General features: G+C 35.8%; 1 protein-coding gene across 1 annotated transcript in view; it reads left to right on the top strand.

The window, feature by feature from the left end:
• LOC144440766 (kinesin-like protein KIF14) overlaps positions 1-23,454 on the top strand; it is a 152,694-nt gene that overhangs the window by 69,994 nt on the left and 59,246 nt on the right. Inside the window, 4 exon segments of the mRNA XM_078130145.1 lie at positions 6,621-6,693; positions 6,867-6,941; positions 14,372-14,458; positions 23,122-23,332. Coding sequence (XP_077986271.1) covers positions 6,621-6,693; positions 6,867-6,941; positions 14,372-14,458; positions 23,122-23,332 — 446 coding nt within the window.

Raw genomic sequence — 23,454 nt, 5'->3', positions numbered from 1 at the left:
TCCGTATGTATGTGTGTGTGTGTCTGTCTGTCTGTGTCACCATTTTCTTAAAGTGGCCATATGGATAAGAATTTCGTATTTATTTTGGATTTTTATTTGATAAAACAAATTCACTGTTTTTATACTTGAAAAAATAATGCGAAAGAGCATATACCAAGTCCATGTTCATAACTCAATACATTGCAAAAAGATGGAAAAAGTGTAAAAAGTTTGTTATTGTACGTACAATAACAAACATTTTATACATTGTTTAATGTTTTGCAGTTTATTGAGTTATGAACATGGACTTGGTATATGTTATTTCACATTATTTTTTCAAGTAGAAAAACATAGTGAAGCTGTTTTATCAAATAAAAATCCAAAATAAATACCAAATTCTCATCCATATGGCCACTTTAAAAAATGGCTGGCTCAATTATAATGAAATTTAGTACATATAATGTTTGGGGTAATGGCTAGACCTGATTAGTTTTTGAGCGAGACATGTTCATGTTCATTAGAGAAATTTGCATATCAATTAAATCAACTAATTAAGCAATATCTCAAAACTGCATACTTCAATTTCAATATATTTGTTAAGGATAACAACATACATTTGTCCTATCAAGTTTGTTGATGTACCTTAATACAGTGTTAATGAATAATTTGCATAATTAATGATATTTGGTAATTAGGCTATATCTTAAGAATGCTTACTTCAATTTCAATACAATTCAGTACATACAATAACCATAACAAAACACATGTCCTATCAAGTTTATTGATGTACCTTAGAGTGTTAATGAATAATTTGCATAATTAATGAGTTTTGGTAATTAGGCTAAATCTTAACACTGCATACTTCAATTTCAATACAATTTAATACATTTGTTAATCATAACAGAGTGCATATTTCCTATAAAAGTTGTTGATTTCCCTTAAAGATTTAGTAAATAATTTGCATAATTAATTATTTTCAGTAATTAGGCTATATCTCAGACTGCATACTTCATTTTCAATATAATTTACTTCATACATTAAACATAACAAACTTTATATGCCCTATAAAGTTGTTGATATACCTTACAGTGTTATTAACTAATTTGCATGATTGATGATTTTCGGTAATTAAGATATGTTATAAGAATGCATACTTGAATTTCAATATAATTTAGTACATACATTAACCGTAACAAAGCGGATATGTCCAATAAAATTCGTTGATATAGCTTACAGTTTTAACGAAAAAATTGCATGATTTTAGGTAACTAGGCTGTATCTTAAAAATGGAAGCTTCAAATTTCGTATAATATGGTACATATATCAACCATAATAATATGCACCTGTCCTATGAAGTTTGTTGCTACAACTTTTACTTTTAATGAGTATTTTGAATAATGAACGATATTCAGTAATTAAGCAGTATCATGCAATCTTCAAATTCCATATAATTTGGCACATACATTAACCTAAGAAAGCATTTTGACAACTATATTATTGCATGCTGTTGACTTAGTACCTCCCATTGCATTTACATAAGCAACAGCTGTAGTATTATCAATTTGCAACTGTATATGAATATTCTGTTCTTTAGAACAAAGGGATTGCAGTGCATATAATGCTGCCAATATTTCTAGGTAATTGATATGGTGTCGACTTTCTTCTAAAGTCCATCAACCACTTGTTGACTTGTGAGATCTACATGCACCCGAACCTTTTAGAAATGCATCAGATTGCATGACTATTTAATTTTGTTCTTTGAATTTTACATATATTTTGCCAAATAATGCATAATATGGTGATTTGGGTTACCATGGCAACAGATGTTCCGAAAATGATAACTATTTTTGAACTCAGCATAACAAACTACCCAATATAGGGTGGTCAATATGCAAATAAACTATGTTATAATTGAATTTATCATGTTATTTTCGAGATATGTAGGTGTTTAACCAACACAACATTTTTTAGTCTACTCTGTTTCCATGGAAACAGCTGTCCTATTTTAGGCTACTTGTTTTACAACAGATAGCCCCATCTCATACATGTCAAAAACAAGGAAAATTTTTCATTAAAGCCCAAGGTGCAACCAGGCTATGTGCCCACGCTACGGAAGTAGGTTTGCGCATGTGCAACGGAATATGTTTGTTTATCTGGGAGGAGCATTTGGTGAATCCGACCCGGGTAGTTTATCAACATATTAGTGGCAGTTCACACATATTGGTTACATGTAGTTCTTGCCTAATCCGAAGAGTTCCTTGTTATATTTTTTTTCAAGTGGCAGTGTTTCTGCTACGTTTTTTTTTTTTCGGTGCGTATGTACGGCCAGACACCCAGTCTGGGTGAAACATGTATTTCTATAAACTTATACATAAAAATTATAACCCGAAAAATTATATTTTGAGGGACCTGTTCTAACACATCCAAACACTATTACACAGTGACAATTTGTATAATTGAAATTGTAAACTGATATTCTTGGGTACGAACTAACTTACTTACTTGTATCATTTGTACAAGGTACTAGATTACAGTTGCACACGTACACACAAGCATCGACATTTGGTCGATCATTACCACACCAAAATTGTTAGATAGATGAGAATTTTTTTACAGATTACAGATTACATGTAGGTCGTGTTCTGACAACATAATCAGGAAAACTTCACAAGTAGTGCACGGACCAGAGTGGACTAAGCATTACACTTCCATACTTACTGTACATGTACACTAGGTAGCTAGCTATGTGCGATCTCGAGTTTGGTAGAAATGTCATTAATGTTCCCGTTATTTTTCTTTCGTGTTCTAATTCTTTGAAAGTATCAGTTATGGCTGTTTTATGATTGATTAAACTTGTATTTCCAAACCCAATGTCCCATCTCAGAAAACAGTCAATAAAATCACAAACATGTGCTTTTCCGACTTATCCCGATGTATATGAGTACCACCCCAGCTATTTCAAAACAAACAAAAATGGATACGTCGTGATGGGGTGAGTACGGACTCTTGTTTGGTCTCTGCTCTGTCTCCGTGCATATGTTTGACTACGATGTCAGTTGATGTCATTTACATTTCGAGGATTATTGTTGGATATTGCCAAAACATATGGAAGCGATTTTTGAGAAATCTCGAAAGAATTTTAATACGATTTCTCAACTTTCAAATTTGAATGAAACAAATATTTATGATGCCTCCTAGTCTTGCTGCTAGACGTTCGGGCTTTCTTTCGATGCTATAACTATAAGCGAACGAAGTTCACATGTGAGGGCTTGCCCGAACAGTCTAGCGAATGTCATTTTCAGACCGGACATTCCATTGAGATTATGATAAGCGGTGGGTTGGGCCATATATGCATATATATACTTTAATATATTCAATCTCTGCATGCAGGTGTTGACAAACACATTTATGTCATTACTATGTCTTATCAGTTTATGGTAATTGTGTTTGATGAGTGTGTAGACGTTGTCATTCACACATTTTAGTTAACGCATTGGTGGTCATTTTTACAAGCCCCTCCTTAAGATGAATATGCATGAAAATTTAGCTATTGTCCTCTGTTTGTGCTTGTCGCTAATACGGTTCTCTGATTGGCAGTTATTTATATCCTGATGACATTCACTAGACCTCGGATGTTCCATCCTCGATAGTGTTGTTCGGCAGTGTGTCGTATTTTATCGGAAGAACATCCGAGGGCTAGCTGATAGACTAGATGCCTCCATGATTGTACTTGTAGTCTTGTTAGTTCGCGTTACGTTCATCTCCACAACATGCACAGAGCTAGAGATGGTAGAGAACAGTCGACAGGTATAGGAACTAGACTAGGCAGTGATGTATGATCTATGTTTTTGAGAAATCTCGAAAGAATTTTAATACGATTTCTCAACTTTCAAATTTGAATGAAACAAATATGTACGATGCCTCCATGATTGTACTTGTAGTCTTGTTAGACAGTTGTCCTTGAAATTTGAGGATCATTGCAGAAATAAAAGAGTTGCCAACGTTAGATTTGTTTATGAATTATATCACTCGTTTATCAGTATCAAATGTCGCGATAAATGTTTCAAAAATGTCTTGCTTCGGGGTCATCAGAAAATTTAACTGAAAGTATGGGAATTCTTGATCGAAACATATTCAGTCATAAAATCGTCAGGTTTCTGACAATTTCCAATACTTGTTACAAGAAAGGCTGCATTTCAAGGATATTTGGTTAGCTACATGTATTACATCTGATGCCATACACGTGACACACACAATCATTGTCCAGTTTGCACCACATGGTATGCCATGCTTCCTGTACACGTACCGTATGTCTATCTTGCCTGTCAGTGCTACATTTAGCTTCCTCTCTTCATTTTTCTCAGAATATTTGGTTAGCTACATGTATTACATCTGATGCCTTATACGTGACACGCATGATGATTGTCAAGTTTGCTCCACATGGTGTGCCTCGCCTCTTTGTCTCGACGTCTATCTTGTCTGTCAGTGCTACATTTTACTTCCTCTCTTCATTTTTCTCAGATGTTATAAGAATTTGAAAATAGTCAGTGTCCGATCGACAAAATTTCTTACCACTGAAGTTTAGAAAACATTTAGTTCTACTCTATGTAAACGCCGTGTTGTATGATGCCGTGTTGTTGCATCATACATCATGAGATGTCACATTGACCTCACAGTTTGCTTCACTCTTCCTTCAATGTCTGGTCCTATGAAACTAGTTCGAAGGCTTTCGCTAGCGATAGCGTGGCCAGTATTGTTTTACTGTGTAATCGTCAAATGTTTTCCAAATAATTATGAATTTATTTCTTCTTTTTTTTACACTTTGGGTATTTTACTTGCTATTAGTACTTCTGGGCAACTCATATATAATTTTCCGACCTTAGAATTTTTTTCAATGATCGTCAGGTTTTAGTACTTTCCTAAGCCGGTCCCACAACTAAACTGTTGTGGTTATACTTATAAGTTATAGCTGGGCGTTGTGACCGGTAGGTAACCAGCTATTATCTACATCACTGCCTACTAGGTATAGGTACGTCAGTGACACAACTACTTGACAGAAAACACTTGTCACACACACAAAAAGTTGTATGAAATTGTGATTTTACTAAGGAGTGTAGCAAACCCAGAACGTACATCAATCAAACTGAGAAACATTTTGGTTTCATTTTATGTCATTCTATTTCAGTAACAATGTATTATTTTCACGTACCGTTCGCACATGTGAGCTTGATTTTAGGCAAAATATCGGGCTAATAGAGTGCATACAGACTCTTTTGTTCACTTGTATTGTTTGCATTTGGTATTTGGCATTTCACACTTAGTTTATTTGCACCATTCACAGTGTCTTATCATGCTTTGTGTAACTTGTAAGCCTAATTGACAACTGGGCCAACGGTTTTTACTAGACAAATTTGAAACAAAGTTTGCGTCAGTTTCATGGTAAACCTGCTATATTGGCTATCAAACTTAGTTAACGTCAGTTATTTCTACTCATGTTGCATCACTATATATTTACAAACAGTATATATGAAATATGAGAGCCATATGAAACTTTTTCAGTGCAAAATGGGATGAAGATATGAGGGCAAAGTCAGTGCTCCTTACAGCAGTTTGAATTTCCCGCATATGCATACATTACCCATAATCCTCTTTATATAGTGGACATCTGCCTTTAGTTTTTATTTTTTTCCATGTTTGATGTCAAATTTTGGAAAAACTAGCCACATATTATGGTGATTCTGGTTACCATGGTAACATATGTTAATAAAATGACCCCATTTTTCGAACTCAGCATACAAAACTCCCCCAGGTAGGGTGGTTACTATTCAAATAAACTTGATTATTTTAAAAATTATTATTATTATATAATATTATTTAATTATTATAAACTGATCTCTCTAAAATACAGCTTAAAAATCAAAGGGTCACCGAAAGACTATGTATATCATACACATTTTGTGTTCGTCAGCTTGGGCCTAAGAACAATTTAAGTAGATAAGAAACATTCTTCCCACAGACTCAATGCAAATATAAACAATACCGTCCAACCCCAACTGATACACAGACATACACAATGTCCTTGGAACAAAGAAGCTATTTAATGTCATCACATTGCATGCTCAGATTTTGACACATACAAATTGAAACTAGCAAAAATTTGTCGGCTTGCATGGTGACGTGTGTAAACAAAAAGTGCCTGCTTGTTGGCAGGAGTGTGGTGTTGTTTATATTTGTAATGGCTGGTCTGTGGGAAGCCTGTTTCTTATCTATCTACATTGTTCTTGGGGAACATAAAATGTGTACGATATACACACTCTTTCGGTGAACCTTCAATTTTTTTAATTGTAATAATGTTCACATATTGCAAGATGTCATGTTATACGCTGCTCTCACAAACTGTGTGCAGTGCAAACTGAGGTACTTCACTATGTGATCATGCATGTCGGTCATGGTTTCATTTTTGTCTTGTAACAAAACTAAGAGTTGCAACCATAGACAGTTTCCCCTCCATTGTCTATGTAGCAACATACTACAGAGTTTAAAAGTTTTAAGAAAGAAGGACAAAAAAACCCACCAAATTATAGTAAATTACTTCTTTCATAATGTTTACAGTGATGTTCTTTTCAATTTATATTCACCAGACTTGAAGCTGAACTAGAAGAAGCCAGGTTGAAAGCACAGGAAGAAATAATGATGGAAATACAGAAAGCCAAGGTATATGCGCTATAGAATTAAAACTGCTAGGACAAGAATATAGTAACAACGTGGTACAATATAAATACACACTGCAAGGGCAGAAATGTATCATAGACTTGTATGTATAGATTGTTAGTCAGTGCTGTATTCCAGACATCAGTTAATAAAACATTGTGGTTTGTTTGCCACAGGAAGCTGCTCAACTTGAAATGGAGAGCCAGAAGACTGATTATGAATACAGAATGTCAAGATTAGAAGACCAGTTGGTAAGACATGTTAGTTAGGAGTAGGATTCAATTTAAAAAACAGCTTCACCTTGAATGCAAAAGTTGTGTTAAAAACAACCAGATTTAAAGGTGATTCAAAATGCTAACATTCACTATTGCTATTTTGCTAGACGACATGTTTGCGAAATGTATTCTGGTTTAAAACTTTAAAAACGCGTCTGCAAACATCTTAAAATGACCTTTTTTTCAGTCAGTTCCCTATGGATTTACTTTGAGAGTTTTCGGGTATTTCCGGTCCCACCTAGACCACAGGATTTTAAAGATGTCATAGAGAGACATCGTTAGCACGTAGCCTATGACGAGCGTAGTCAACAGGTGAATAAAACTCAACAGCATTGTGAAAAAATACATTGCTGGTGGTTGACACTGATAATTAGTCAGAAAGTGTGAGTAAATATCGGTAAATGTTGGTTAATAAGACATGTAGATTGTAGTTTTTGTTTACTGATGTCTATTACAACCACCAGCAATGTAATTTTTTTAGGGTATCTGTGAATCCTCAATGATGTAGACCTGGGTTTCATTTACGTACGGTATCAGTTAGTCCTGAATGATCTAGATCTGGGTTCCATTGATGGTAGGGTATCTGTTAGTCCTCAATGATGTAAACCTGGGTTTCATTTATGTAGGGTATCTGTTAGTCCTCAATGATGTAGACCTGGGTTTCACAAATGGTAGGGTATCTGTTAGTCCTCAATGATGTAGACCTGGGTTTCACAAATGGTAGGGTATCTGTTAGTCCTCAATGATGTAGACCTGGGTTTCACAAATGGTAGGGTATCTGTTAGTCCTCAATGATGTAAACCTGGGTTTCATTTATGTAGGGTATCTGTTAGTCCTCAATGATGTAGACCTGGGTTTCACAAATGGTAGGGTATCTGTTAGTCCTCAATGATGTAAACCTGGGTTTCATTTATGTAGGGTATCTGTTAGTCCTCAATGATGTAGACCTGGGTTTCATTTATGTAGGGTATCTGTTAGTCCTCAATGATGTAGACCTGGGTTTCACAAATGGTAGGGTATCTGTTAGTCCTCAATGATGTAGACCTGGGTTTCACAAATGGTAGGGTATCTGTTAGTCCTCAATGATGTAGACCTGGGTTTCACAAATGGTAGGTATCTGTTAGTCCTCAATGATGTAGACATGAGTTTCATTTAGGTAGGGTATCTGTTAGTCCTCAATGATGTAGACGTGGGTTTCATTTATGTAGGGTATCTGTTAGTCCTCAATGATGTAGACCTGGGTTTCACAAATGGTAGGGTATCTGTTAGTCCTCAATGATCTAGACCTGGGTTTCATTTATGTAGGGTATCTGTTAGTCCTCAATGATGTAGACCCAGGTTTCACAAATGGTAGGGTATCTGTTAGTCCTCAATGATGTAAACCTAGGTTTCACAAATGGTAGGGTATCTGTTAGTCCTCAGTGATGTAAACCTAGGTTTCACAAATGGTAGGGTATCTGTTAGTCCTCAATGATCTAGACCTGGGTTTCATTTATGTAGGGTATCTGTTAGTCCTCAATGATGTAGACCTGGGTTTCACAAATGGTAGGGTATCTGTTAGTCCTCAATGATCTAGATCTGGGTTCCATTGATGGTAGGGTGTCAGTTAGGCCTCAATGATGTAGACCTGGGTTTCACAAATGGTAGGGTATCTGTTAGTCCTGAATGATGTAGACCTGGGTTTCATTTATGTAGGGTATCTGTTAGTCCTCAATGATGTAGACATGGGTTTCACAAATGGTAGGGTGTCAGTTAGTCCTCAATGATGTAGACCTGGGTTTCACAAATGGTAGGGTATCTGTTAGTCCTCAATGATGTAGACCTGGGTTTCATTTATGTAGGGTATCTGTTAGTCCTCAATGATGTAGACCTGGGTTTCATTTATGTAGGGTATCTGTTAGTCCTCAATGATGTAGACCTGGGTTTCACAAATGGTAGGGTATCTGTTAGTCCTCAATGATGTAAACCTGGGTTTCATTTATGTAGGGTATCTGTTAGTCCTCAATGATGTAAACCTGGGTTTCATTTATGTAGGGTATCTGTTAGTCCTCAATGATGTAGACCTGGGTTTCATTTATGTAGGGTATCTGTTAGTCCTCAATGATCTAGACCTGGGTTTCATTTATGTAGGGTATCTGTTAGTCCTCAATGATGTAGACCTGGGTTTCACAAATGGTAGTGTATCTGTTAGTCCTCAATGATGTAGACCTGGGTTTCACAAATGGTAGGGTATCTGTTAGTCCTCAATGATCTAGACCTGGGTTTCACAAATGGTAGGGTATCTGTTAGTGTTTATATTAAATATGTGTCTTTTTGTCAAAAATCTATAATTCCCAAACTACTGAGCAGGTTTGGCTGAAATATGGTGGGGGCATTCTTAGGGGTGTTTAGATTAAGAATTGTTCACGATATGATGATCCCACCAGTGATATGCAAATTAAGTCTAAAAATATGTGGGTTTTTTGTCAAAAATATATAGTTCCAAAACTACTGAGCAGATTGGATTGGAATTTAATTGGGATGCATCTGGGGATGTGTAGATGAAGCTGTGATTTAGGTCTGAAAATCTCAAATTTGGTCACAAATATATATCTTGAAACCGCATGGTGAATGTGTTGAAACTTGGTGGTGATGTTTCTGGAGTTATTATTCTGCAGTTGTTGGTGAAACCATTTCGACACAATTGACCCCAGCAACCATGACCATGCCCTCAGTCAAATGACGATGCATATGACAAAGATAACAACAGTGATGGGTAGGTGACTTAAGCTTCAAAAAATTTATGCCAATATGCCTAGCAACAGGACCACGCCCATAGCAACAGCTAAATGATAGTTTATATTGTAAAGATGAAAAGTGGGAAGGGATGGCAAGTTGATAAATATTTAAAATGTATGCAAATATTCCTAGCAACAAGACCATGTCAATAGCAACAGCCAAATACAGTTGTGCTGCAACACCATTGGCGCTCTTTTATTTATGATGAAAGTATAGATAAGAAAAAAAGGGTAAATCTTTTACTATAACTGAAACTGCCAAACCGATTGCCTTGGTATTTGGTGAGGACATTACTTGTGATGTCTAGCTGGGAAATTGTTTAAAGCAAAATGATCACATCACTGGTGTGTGTGATTTGGGTAAAAAAAAATGCCATGTTCGCTAACAAGCTTAAACTCTAAATCTAACGGGCAGATTGGTCTTAAATTTGGTGAGAATGTACTGTTGTTGGTTTTGTTGTTGTTGTTGTTTTTTGGGTTTTTTTGTTTTGTTTTGGGTTTTTTTGAGGGGGGGGGGGGCGTCTGTAGATTTTGATATGCTCATGAGATGATGGTCCCATTAGTAATATGCCAATTATGTCTAAAAATGTGTCTATTTGGTCAAAAATCTTTAGTTCCAACATTACTTGGCAAATAAGGCTGAAATTTAATGGGCATGCATTTGGATATGTGTAGATGAAAAACTATTAAACATATAATGATTTTATCAGCAATAAGCAAATTAGGTGTAAACTATGAATTTTGGTCAAAACATATATCTAAAAAAGTACTTTGTTAATGAGAGTGAAATATGGTGAGATGTTTCTGCAGATGTCATTTAAATTCTTTTGACACTATTGGTAATAGCAACCATGCCCATAGCAACAACTAATTTTCTGTATACAAAAATAACATCAGGTAGGCAAGTGAGTAGACATTCAAAAAATGTATGTAAATATCCCCAGCAACAAGACCATGCCCATAGCAACAGCCATATGATGATGTGTATTGCAAAGATTACAACAGGAATTAATAGACAAGTGAACGAACATTTAAAAACTATAGAAATATGTCTAGTAACATGACCACACCCACAGCAACAGCCAAATGATTGCGTATATAGCAAAGATAACAACATGATTGGATAGGTAACTGGATAAACACTTAACAAATCAACACCTATACTTAGTATGGATCAGATAGTGGCTGAACAATTTTTATAACTGCAGTTGTGGTACAATGCCACAGGTGCTATTTCTATTGAATGGCTGCCATATTTTTATTAAAAAATTCCTAAACTCCATTCAAGTGTCTAACCCCATATAATCACATGTAAGCTTTCTTGTATGGGTGACCATTGCCCTTTACCGTGACCTACAGGGTTAAGCCATTACTGACATATTGAAGGCATTTTGTAGCTTTTATTTGTGTCTAATGTCTTTAGGTCATGTCTATAGATAATGCAGAACCAGATAAACATACACATTCATTATTGTTGGTGCTCACAATAACTTTTTACTGAATGGCAGCTATATTTATAGTGGACAATCATAATTTACACGAAAACCTTAATCCATAGAGACTACATTCAAGTGTCTACATATATATTGCATGCATGTTTAAACTTTTTATTTATTTTTTTTATTTTTATTTTTTTTTAAATTTCCAATACAACTGCAAGACAATACAAAGGTAAACAATACATTACAGAGAAAACACAGGACGTACAAACGGAGAGGGGGGGAGGGATAGTTAACTTAATTAAATAAATTAATACATAGGATTGGAAATAATTACAATTGATAAAGAATAATGTAACAATATCTTGAACAGAAATATCTGTAATGAAAATACTAAGCACAGAATCCTAACTTAATCACAGAAATAAAACTAATCCCTACCCAGATGAAAAACCAGTTGCATGACTTACAGTAATGTAATAATTACAAAGCTAATGATTCCCATTTATGCTCAAGGGCTCCTCTGCGAGCAAATTTGATTTCCATATCTCTAACACTTTTGAGATAACTAATAAATGATCCAAAATTGGAGTCTGGACGCCTTTCAATTAACCAAGCTTTATACAAAAAAAAAATTGCCCAAGATGATAAGGTGATTGACTAAATTGAAGATTTTGGCGCAAATGCCAAACTTAACAAAAATCACATCTGACATAGACAAATGAATATCAGGAACAAAATTAAGGAGTGAAATTAACTTGTCCCAAGAAACTTTAGCTGCAGGACACTCCCAATCTTCATTTTTAGGGCACCAGTTGCAACAACTGGTGTCTTTAATTCCCCATGTATTTAATTTCTGGTTTGTGGTGAGAATGTTATGCAAGATTTTAAACTGAAAATTCCTGATTTTTTCCTCCTTGGTTACCCTAAATGAAAGATTCCATATGATATAGTTTTCCAGTCAAACTGTGAACAATCAAAGGAGGAATCCCATTTCCCCAATACCGTTGGGGCTTGAAAAACAGAGTGTAATAACAAATCATATACTTCCTTTGTAGTAACCTTATCAAGTAGTTTTCCTCCAACTTTCGGAACAAAGCAATTCACATTAGGTGTTTTGTTTTTTTATTATATACTTTATTGTCATGCTAAATTTACATGAAATTCGATGTACATTGGTAGGGGAAAGAGAAAAACACACACAGAGACTAATTCAACTTACTTTACCTTCATACATATACATAAAAACACACGTCAGGCTGCTACTGATTCAATAGATGGATTGACCTTGGTACAAAACTGTGCTTAAATCTATTTGTGCGAGAACGTGGAACCCTAAGGCGACGACCACTTGGAAGATATTCATACTCTGTATGAAGTGGATGATTAGGATCTTTCATTATTTTATCCGCCATCTTAATAACTTTATCTTTGTACACCACAGAGTTCTGAACAGGTTCATCATGACTGTCATCGAGTAACTTTTTACAGATCTTTCTAGGGAGATTGAGGTCTTCTTGGAGATGGTTTGATAGCAGATCATAGAAGGCTGTGTTAGCATAGTTAATAACAGACGATATTGTTGAGTTGAAAAACAGAGCAATTACGCTTGAATTTACATTTAACTTTCTCATTGATCTTACATAATACGTTCGTTTGTTTACCTTTCTCAGTTGATTTTCTACTTGATGTGCGAATGACAATTTGCAGTCGATCATACAACCTAAATATGGATATGATGACACTCTCTCTACCTTCATATATACTGGTTATTTTTCATTTTGTCTTCTTCTAACGTCCAATATAAGTTCTTTCGTCGTAAGATCTAAATAGTTATCATTACACCAGGTGTTAACAAAATCAATACACTCAAAATATTCACAATCGTCATCGCTCAAAATAAACCTCATAACAGCTGAGTCGTCTGCATACTTCTCAATCATTGCCCCCTCAGTGTCTTATGCTAAATCATTTGTGTACAAAACAAAAAGAACAGCTGACAAGACACAACCCTGAGGTGCTCCTGTATTGTAATAGTGCTTGATGTTTCTAAGCTAGTGCGAACATACTGAGATCTTCCGGTCAGATAATCTAATATCCATAATTGTAGATAGTTAGGAACATTTGAATGTTATTGGAAATATGTGATCTCATCTCTGTCTTCCATTTACTTGGGATTGCATCTAGTAAACCAGCATAAGATAAAAAGTCAATTTGAACATGGAATTTCTGTTTGAAATCATTCCAAGAGAGAATATTACCATAGGGATCAAACAGATCCCTAATGTATAATATACCCCGATCATACAGCCTTCTATAAAACACTGATTTTCCTCCAATCCTAATATGTGAATTATTCCAAGTAATCTCCTGAGCTATATCAAGACTGGTTGACGGTTTCTTCCTATATACTTTTGAAAGAGTAAACCAACTGTTTAACACCTCTTTGTAAAACAAAGGCAAGTGACCCAAGCCTAAACAAGAGGGATCAAAGTTGCAGCAAAGAAATCTAAGACCGCCAATTTTATTGAAATAGAATTTAGGAATTATTGACCATGAAACAGTAGACTCTAAAAAGTGTTTTAACCACATCACTTTTATTGCTTGATCAGTAATTGCTTTGATGGTAATTTAAGACCCCCTTCTGAAATTTGACCGATCATTGTACTCCATTTCATTTTAGGTCTTTTATTATTCCAAATGAAAGAATTAATAAGTTTCTGAGCTGCAAATTTGATATCCTGAGGAATAACTAAAGAAGACATTTGGTAAATAAACTGGGAAATCCCAAAAGTCTTTGAAAGAAGGATTTTACCCCTAAACCCAATATCCCTGCTAGACCAAATATTCAGCTTTGTCCTCAGTTTTACCAAAATTATTCTCCAAGTTTGCCGTACTATTGTATGACAAATAGATTCCCAGAAGTTTAACTGATTCTTAAGTGGGGGTCAAGCTGCATATTTTATCTTTACACTTACACAGGGAGCCCATATATTGAAATTCAGCAATTTCCTGCAGTATCAGACACTTTGTAGAATTTATTTCTTGTCCCCAATATCTTTTAAATTGTGTCTCCATTCCGTCATACTGAAGTAAAGTATATTATGGGGGGGGGGGGGGGGGAGAGAAATGTGTCTTGTATGAAGACTTGTATAAATGTGTATTTATGGAAATTTATTGTTATTGTTAGAAAAAAGAAAGTGAAAGCAGAGAATTTGAAGAGAAGGTGAAGCAAGAAGCAGCAGAGAAGATAGAAGCGCTTGAAGAACAGAAAAAGGTTCGTTACATTTATATGAGAGACAATCATTTTCAAATCAGTAACGATAAGATTTTCCAGATTTAAACTGAATGCCTCCCGTAAGGGAATCACTAATTATGCAAATAACTCATTGAACTAAAAAAAATATGGTAAAAGGCTTTGTTTTTTTGGACAAGTGGGCTTTCTTAGGTTAATGTATGTAAGAGTGTATGATACTGCTTAATGCAGTCTTAAGATATAGCCTAATTACCGAAAATCGTTAATTATGCAAATTATTCATTAACACTGAAAGGTACACCAACAGGCTTTACAGGAGATATGCAATTGTTATGGTTAACGTGTGTACTGAATTGTATTGAAATTGAAGCATGCAATCGTAAGATATAGCCTAATTACCAAGAATCATTAATTATGCAAATTATTCATTAACACTGAAAGGTACACCAACAGGCTTTACAGGACATATGCGATTGTTATGGTTAACATGTGTACTGAATTATATTGGAATTGAAGTATGTATTCTTAAGATATAGCCTAATTACCGAAAATCATTAATTGTGCAAATTATTCATTAACGCTGTAAGATACATCAACGAATTTTATAGGACAAATGTATGTTGTTATGTTTAACGAATACACTAAATTATATTGAAATTGAAATTTGCAGTCTTAAGATATTGCATAATTAGTTGATTTCATTAATATGCAAATTTCTCTAATTAAACATTACCAGATCTGGCTCAAATTGAGATTGATTCAAAATGTTCCATACCACAACCTTAAAAAATGTCCCTATATATGTCTCTTAACTAGTAAATGCAAAGCTGACTGTTCAAAATTACATTATAAGTGAGAAAAAAGAGTTAAAATTGGCGACCCGAGAAGCTATTACTTTGCAGTTATACTGCCTATTGTTCTCCCTTTGGGGGATTATGACGTCATAGAGAGTGCACCGGTTCATGCCAGTTAGTATAGTAAGTAATGGAAGATGGTAGCATAGTAAGTAATGGAAGACGGTAGTATAGTAAGTAATGGAAGACAGTAGTATAGTAAGTAATGAAAGACAGTAGTATAGTAAGTAATGAAAGACAGTAGTATAGTAAGTAATGGAAGACAGTAGTATAGTAAGTAATGGAAGACAGTAGTAATACTGACTAAGTTACACAAAGCAAGACAATGTGAATGGTGCAAATAAACAGTGTGAAATACCAAATATCAAATGCAAACAATACAAGCGAACAAAAGGGTCTGTATGCTCTCTATTATCCTGATATTTTGCCTAAAATCAAGCTCAGATGTGCGAATAGTACATGAAAATGATACATTGTTACTGAAATAGAATGACATTACAATGAAACCAAAATGTTTCTCTGTTCCTCAGTTTGATCGATAGTTTAGTTTATTTCAGTAAAACAACAAGATCGACAGTACAGATATACAAACAAAAACTGGTACAAATTGTTGAATTACTTGGATAACCCACAAAGTCAAAGACTTGTTTCCAGTGGGGTCCATACAGTGATTCAAGAAAGTGGTGGGAAAAGCAAATTTTTGGGATGTTTAACTACATGAAAAAGGAAAGAATAACAGAAGTAGGGAAAACATGGAGGCAAACTAACTAATACCGAATAAATTCGCTGATTTCAGTATCTCTTATTGTACTGGACAGATATGATTTGACCACTTTTTTAAAGGCATTTCGTTGTGATTTTTTTTTATTGATGCTGGTAGATCATTCCAGTCCTTAATGGTGTTAGCATAAAACATATTAGCATCTTCACCTAACCGTTTGCTGATGAAAATTGTACCAACCTCCCCTAGTACCATAATTATGAACAGAAGATACTTTGGTAAACTGATGAGATAAATACTCAGTGCTGGAGTTATTGTATATTTTGAAAGCATGGGTAAGCCGTAGGTGGCTCACTCTACCTTGACATCCAGAATACCCAGGGCATCAAACTGATCAGCACCTATATGTGATCTGGGCTCCATAGAAAGGATGAACCGTACAATTTTGTTTTGTGCAATTTGGAGTTTCTTTTTGAGAGTGTTGGTAAGAGCAGAATACCAGGATGAACATGATCATGAACATAATCAAAGTGACATTGGATTAGAGCGGTGCCAAGGGTTTGCAGGAGTTTTAGTTGAGAAAATGTGCCTGTCGATAGAGATATTTAAGTCTTGAATTGGTTTACTTAATAATATTTTGAACAGTTTGGAGCCCTGATAGACTTTGATCAAGATTGAATCCAAGATATTTGACAGATTTGCTGGCATAAATATCACGTTGATTACAAGTTATTTTAAATTCAGAAATCTTTGCAATTTGTGTTTCGAGCCAAATAGAATGAGTTCTGTTTTCCCTTGATGGAGTAAAAGCTTATTGTCAATCAACCATTTGTTACATGATTCAAGTTCTTTGCTTAACACTGAGGCAATGTGATTAACATCCTTATGTGACACTAATATGGCACTGTCATCAGCATAGAGTAAGGGTTTACATTTGATTGAAATTTCCATATCATTCACATAGCACAGAACAGTAGTGGCCCCAGAATACTTCCTTGGGGAACACCACAGTGAATATCCATGGAGTCTGAATTCGTTTCACTTACATTAACTATTTGTTTTCTGTCGGTGAGATAAGACTGGCACCGAATCCATGTCCATGAGATTAAGCTTTTTACACAAAATATGATTGTCAACAGTGTCAAATGCCTTTTGAAGGTCTAATAGAACCATACCAGTGTAGTATCCAGAAGCTGTTTGGGATCTGATATAGTCTAGAATGTGAATTAGACAGTTATCAGCGGAATAGTTACCCCTAAAGCCAGATTGTAGGTGATAAATCAAGTTACTATCGCTGAGATATTTTTCAAGTTGTTGTAAACTGCCCTTTCAAGAATTTTATGCTGACAGGCCTGTAATTGCCAACTCCCAAGCCACTTTTCTTTTTAACCCTTTCACCACCAGTACCCCATATATGGGGAGGCTCTAAGGCGCCCACCAGTACCCCATATATGGGGACAGCAAATTTCATTCACCCATGATTTGCCTATCTCGCCGTTATGCCGTTTAACTGTTGCTATAGCTTTTTAAGGTTGTTTTTATGCTCCTCAATTTTATTGGACAGATAATCACTTTTGGTATTCTTAATTGTCCACTGTAATCTATTTCTGATTTTGCAATATTCTTTATAAAGTACCCCGTTCTTTGTTTTCCTGAACTGAAGTAATACTGCAGCTCTTTCTGAAATACATTCAAGGATTTTTCCTGTCATCCACGGTTCTGAGCATTGTTTCAGCCTTACTTCTTTAACAGGTGCAACAATGTCCAGAACATCCATGAAAATGACTTCATAGCCTCATCATATAGTTAACATCCTCACAGGTGGTAACACTGTTCCAATTTGTACTTTCTAATTGACCAGCTAGTGCTTCCTTTGAATAATGTTTCAGTGATCGAATTGTAACATTTTTGTGGCAATTGATAATTTTCCTGGTACAGTATATGAGAAAGTGATCACTTATGCCAGTGGGGATGACCCCAGACTGACTTATTTTTTCAGAGTTGTTACACAAGATATGATCAAGAATTGTGGAGCTATTAATGGTTACTCTGGTGGGATTTGTAATGAGTTGTTTGAGCCCAAACACACCACAAACATTGGCATAGTTTCTATACAGAGATGACATTGGATGAAGAGAACAGATGTTGAAGTCACCAAGAATAATAATTTCACAATCTGATCTGATTCTAGACAGAGTTTCCTCAAAGCTGGTGGTAAAAGAAGTTTGCTTTGGTAGTCTATAGCAAACACCTTAAACAATGGGTTTAGTTTTAGTCAGCAAAATTTCTGTCCATATGGATTCTTGGTCATCAGAGACAAGATCATTTCTTGGATTAAATGCAATATCGGGGGCGAATATACATGCATACACCACTGCCAATCATGTCCCAATCTCGCAGGAGTATGTTGTAGCTGGGAATCTTTACCTCAATGTCGGTGACTGTGTCTTGTAGCCATGTTTCACTGAATCCGATGATATAAGCCTTGGACTGAATTGCTAGGACACAGACTTCTCACATATTAGAGAGCAAGGAACGAGAGTTGAGATGAAAACAGTGCAGGCAGTCCTTTCTTTTTAAAATAATCAAAACTGAGACTATAGAGGTGTCAGATATACTGTCTACAGGAACTTGGATATGTTCTTCAAGTGGGTCTGATACCTGGCTCCATTTGTTTGTTGCTATCTCAGATATTCTGTTGTACTGGTGAAGACTGAGCACATTTCGGGTATTTCCATGGGAAATTATTAATTTTTTTCAGGGAATTATACCATTCAGTTCATACATGACCACATTTGATATGAGTCCACATGTGACACTCGTTACATAATATAGCTCGATGATTCCTCGCTACAACACAGTCACATATACTGCAAGGTCCAGGGTTTTTATTAATGTCCCCCGACATCAGTAGAATAATGGTGAATAGGTAGACTGACCTTCTTAGTTTGTTATTTTCGATGACGGCGCTACTGCCATGTTGTTTAGCAGTGGCTAACGGCTGTGGGAAGCTGCCTGGCTTCAACAATTCCAAACTTTAGCATACATGTTGAATGGCTTTGGTTGAGCATAGCACCAACTAAGTTGGGATGACCCTCTTTGTTGAAATATAGAGAAATGTTGTCCTTCAGAATCTTGAAGCCATTGAAAATTGATACGAAATACAGAGCCAGCAAGACGAATACATGAGATATATGTTCCAGGTTGCTTCCTCAGTAAAATCATAATTTCGTTCTACAACTTTTTGTGTGTGCGCCAAATTGAAGTGTTTTCTTTCAAGTAGTTGTGTCTTTCACGTACCTAGTAGGCAGTGATGTAGATACTATCGATTGTGTTGACCCGTCCCGTTTGAGGGAACTAGGTACATGTACATAGTGATAACTGTGGTCTTCACAACATTATTTTGCATAAATTTCACCAGTGGGATCTGTAAGTGGGGTTTCAAAGATATCGGCACTGCGGGAAATCAAAACACCTCTCTGTACCATAACAAAGCATCATTGATACTGTTTCAACTTCCATGTTTTGACTGTCGCACTACGACAGTGATGAACACGTTAGCGGCTTTCACAGTCATTCATGTTTCAACTATCACTTGAAAACATCTACAAATCTGTTTGGAATTACTAAACTATTGCTGAATAATTATTTCAGGCGATCGAACTTTTTGGTTTTCATGTTAAACAGAAGTTCCTGAAATCAAAAGACTTTTTACGGTTTGTTTGGTTGTCCAGACTATAGTATAAATGATGATACTTGGACACACACGTCAACCAATTTCTTCTGACTTGGATGATACACGTAAACCGACTGCCAAAGCAAGGGGTTACACTGTACATGTAATATTGCAGACATTATTTGTTTTCTTGTACCTGCAACTCTAGCTTTGAGGATTACCTTATGCCAAATTCTAGACGGGTTAGCTGTTTAGACACGATGAGGTCCAACGTACGCAAATATAAACAACACTGCACTCTATACTACTACGTAATGGCATGTGACCTTGTCAACGAAAATTATCAAAGGGTGGTTCAAGCCGATCGTTCAATCGTAGTGGCAACAATTATAGGACATTCACATTAATTGAGTTGAATAGACTATGGAGAGGGCATCGCTAAAATGCACCTACGGTTCTAAGTTAGGCCACGTTAGGTAGGTCTACATGTCATGTTTGACGTGACCTCTAAACTTCGACTAAATTGTCGTAGATAGCATGGTATTGCGAATGTTTTTTTCAGTACTAACATTAACAACAAGTTGATCGTTCGACTGATGTTGATTCAATCCTTCTATTAACGTGAAAACCAAAAAGTTTGACCGCCTGAAACATGTGAAATAGTTATTCAGTAGTAGTTTAGTAATTCCAAACAGATTTGAAGATGTTTTCAAGTGATAGTTGAAACATGCATGACTGTGAAAGCAGCTGACGTGTTCATCACTGTCGTGGTACAACAGTCAAAATCAACTGTGTATAAATTATGGACACGTGCGAATAAAACGAAAATGAAGAATTACGTTTCTTGTGCATCACTTTTAAAATGACACGGCCCCTAAGTTTGATATTGCGGCATACTGTTAGCAACACGTTAATCGTACGTAACAGATACTCACTACATGCAGGACACACTTCAAGTTCAGTTACAGTCACTAATACCAAGCTAATCATGTAACAAAGAATTCAAAATCGGAACAGTTGTGGGGCAAAGTGCTAGATCTAGCACTTCGCCACTTTTTGACAAAGTGCTAGATCTAGCACTTTAGCGAAAACTGACAAAGTGCTAGATCTAGCACTTTGTCAAAAAGTGGCGAAGTGCTAGATCTAGTACTTTGCCCCGCAACTGTTCAATTTTGGACCATTTAGCTACCTCAACTAATAGGTAATACGTAGGCTAAAACCATCGATGGTTCAGCAAGAATTATGAGACACTCCTGACAATTTAAAATTAAGACCAAAACCACAACTTCAAAATCAACATGTACAATGTACAAATCCACAACAGTTTTTTTGTAACACAGACTCTTCATCTGTCAAAGTTGGCGGAGGAAATACATGGGAGTTGAAACAGTATCAATGACGCTTTGTAATGGTATAGAGAAGTGTTTTGATTACAGATCCCACTGGTGAAATTTATGCAAAATAATGTTGTGAAGACCACAGTTATCACGATGTGTCTAGTTCCCTCAAACAGAACGGGTCAATGCAATCGATAGTAATAGCCAGTTCTGGCCACAACGCCCAGTTATAAGTATAACAGTTGTGGGACCGGCTGTTAGTATTAGGAAAGTACTCAAACCTGATGATCATTGAGAAAAATTCTAAGGTCAGAAAATTAAATATGAATTACACAGAAGTTCTAATAGCTACTAAAAATAACCAAAGTGTAAAAAAAAAAAAGAAATTGGTTCATAATTATTTGGAAGACATTTGATGATTACGCGGTAAAACAAGTATGGCCACGCTATCGCTAACGAAAGCCTTTGAACTAGTTTCATAGGGACGTTGAAGGAAGCGCGAAGCAAAGTATGACTATGAGGTCAGTGTGATGTCTCATGATACATGATGCAACAACACGCTGTTTGTGTAGAGTAGAACTGAATGTTTTCTAAACTTCAGGGGAAAAGAAATTTTGTCGATCAAACACTATTTTCAAATTCTTAAAACATCTGAGAAAACTGAAGAGAGGAAGCAAAATGTGACACCGACAGACGTATACGTACGGTACATGTACAGGAGGCAAGGCACACCATGTGGTGCAAACTGGACAATGATCGTATGTGTCATGTATAAGACATCAGATGTAATACATGTAGCTGACTAAATGTTCTTGGACTACCGTCTTTCTTATAACAAGTATTGGAAATTGTCAGAAACCTGAGGATTTTATGATTGAATATGTTTCGATCAAAAATTCTCATACTTTCAGTTAAATTTTCTGATGGCTGGGAAGCAAGACATTTTTGAAACATTTAGTGTGACATTTTATACTGATAAGCGGCATTAATGGTACTGTGATATAATTCATAACCAAATCTAATGTTGGCAACTCTTTTATTTCTGTAATGATCCTCAAAGCTCAAGGACAGCTGTCTGTGTTGTACACTTCGATCATACATCACTGTCTAGTCTAGTTCCTATACCTGTCGACTGTTCTCATAACGCAAACTAACTAGACTACAAGTACAATTATTGAGGCATCAGAAAATATTTGTTTCATTCGAATTTGAGAGTTGAGAAATCGTATTAAAATCTTTCAAGATTTCTCAAAAATCGCTTCCATATGTTTTGGCACTCTCCGACAAGACTCCTCGCCATGTAAGTCATGTAAATGACATCGACTGACATCGTAGACAAACATACGGCGTCAGAGCGAAGACCAAACTAGAGTCGGTACTCGCCCCACCACGACGTATGCATTTTTGCATTTGTTTTGAAATAGCTGGGGTGATACTCGTACACATCGGGATAACTCAGAGAAGCACATGTTTGTGATCTTATTGACTTTTCTGAGATGAGACATTGGATTTGGAAATACAAGGTTAATCAATCATAAAACAGCCATAACTGATACTTTCAAGGAATTTGAACACGGAAGGAAAATAACGGGAACATCAATGACATTTCTACCAAACTGGAGATCGCACGTATGGAAGTGTAAAGCTTAGTCCGCTCTGGTCCGTGCGATACTTGTGAAGTTAATTTTGAAGTTTTCCTGATTATGTTGTCAAAACACGACTTACTTGTAATCTGTATTCTGTAAAAAAGAAATTGTCATCTATCTAACAATTTTGGTGTTTTCAAATTTACGTAACAATCAATGAAATGCCAACGCTAAAAGAAAATTGTTGCCTAAAGTGGTGTGATGAAGCAAATTTTTGTTTTAATTGTACATGATTAGTTCTCCTGTTGTCTTCCCTGAAGTAGTAATTAACAATGTAGGGAGATTTAGTTTCTCTCAGTGATTGGCCGATCTTGTCTCCAAAGACCAATTCGTTATCATTGACAATACATGAAGACACTACTGATGTCATCTAGTAGAGTGGGTAGATTTAGAAACATTTTGTTAGTAATGGACAATTAATCTATCAACCAGTTACTAAATTTATTTTAGGCATTAGAACAAGAGGTGCTAGCCAACAGAAAGAAACTTCAAATGGAAGCCATAGCTGCCAAACAAGCATTGGAGGATACCAAGTTTTACCAAGCCAGAATTCTGCAAGAACTGGACAATGAAAAACATAAACTGGCGAGAGATGTAGAAAGGTTACAAAGGGCTAAGAAACTACGAGAACAGAAAACCAAGAAAGAAACAGGTATGTGATGTTGACAGAAGATATGCAGTAATTGTTGGAACTATACAATGCAATATGCCATATGTCAATTATAATGACTATATAATGGTGTTATACTCATCCAGTGGGCACTGTTTGGATAAGTTGATGTC

This window comes from Glandiceps talaboti, chromosome 10 (assembly GCF_964340395.1).
Source record: "Glandiceps talaboti chromosome 10, keGlaTala1.1, whole genome shotgun sequence".
In the NCBI taxonomy this organism is placed as follows: Eukaryota; Metazoa; Hemichordata; class Enteropneusta; family Spengelidae; genus Glandiceps; species Glandiceps talaboti.
The sequence above is the reverse complement of the archived record's forward strand: the minus strand, read 5'-3'. Positions and strand labels throughout refer to the sequence as shown.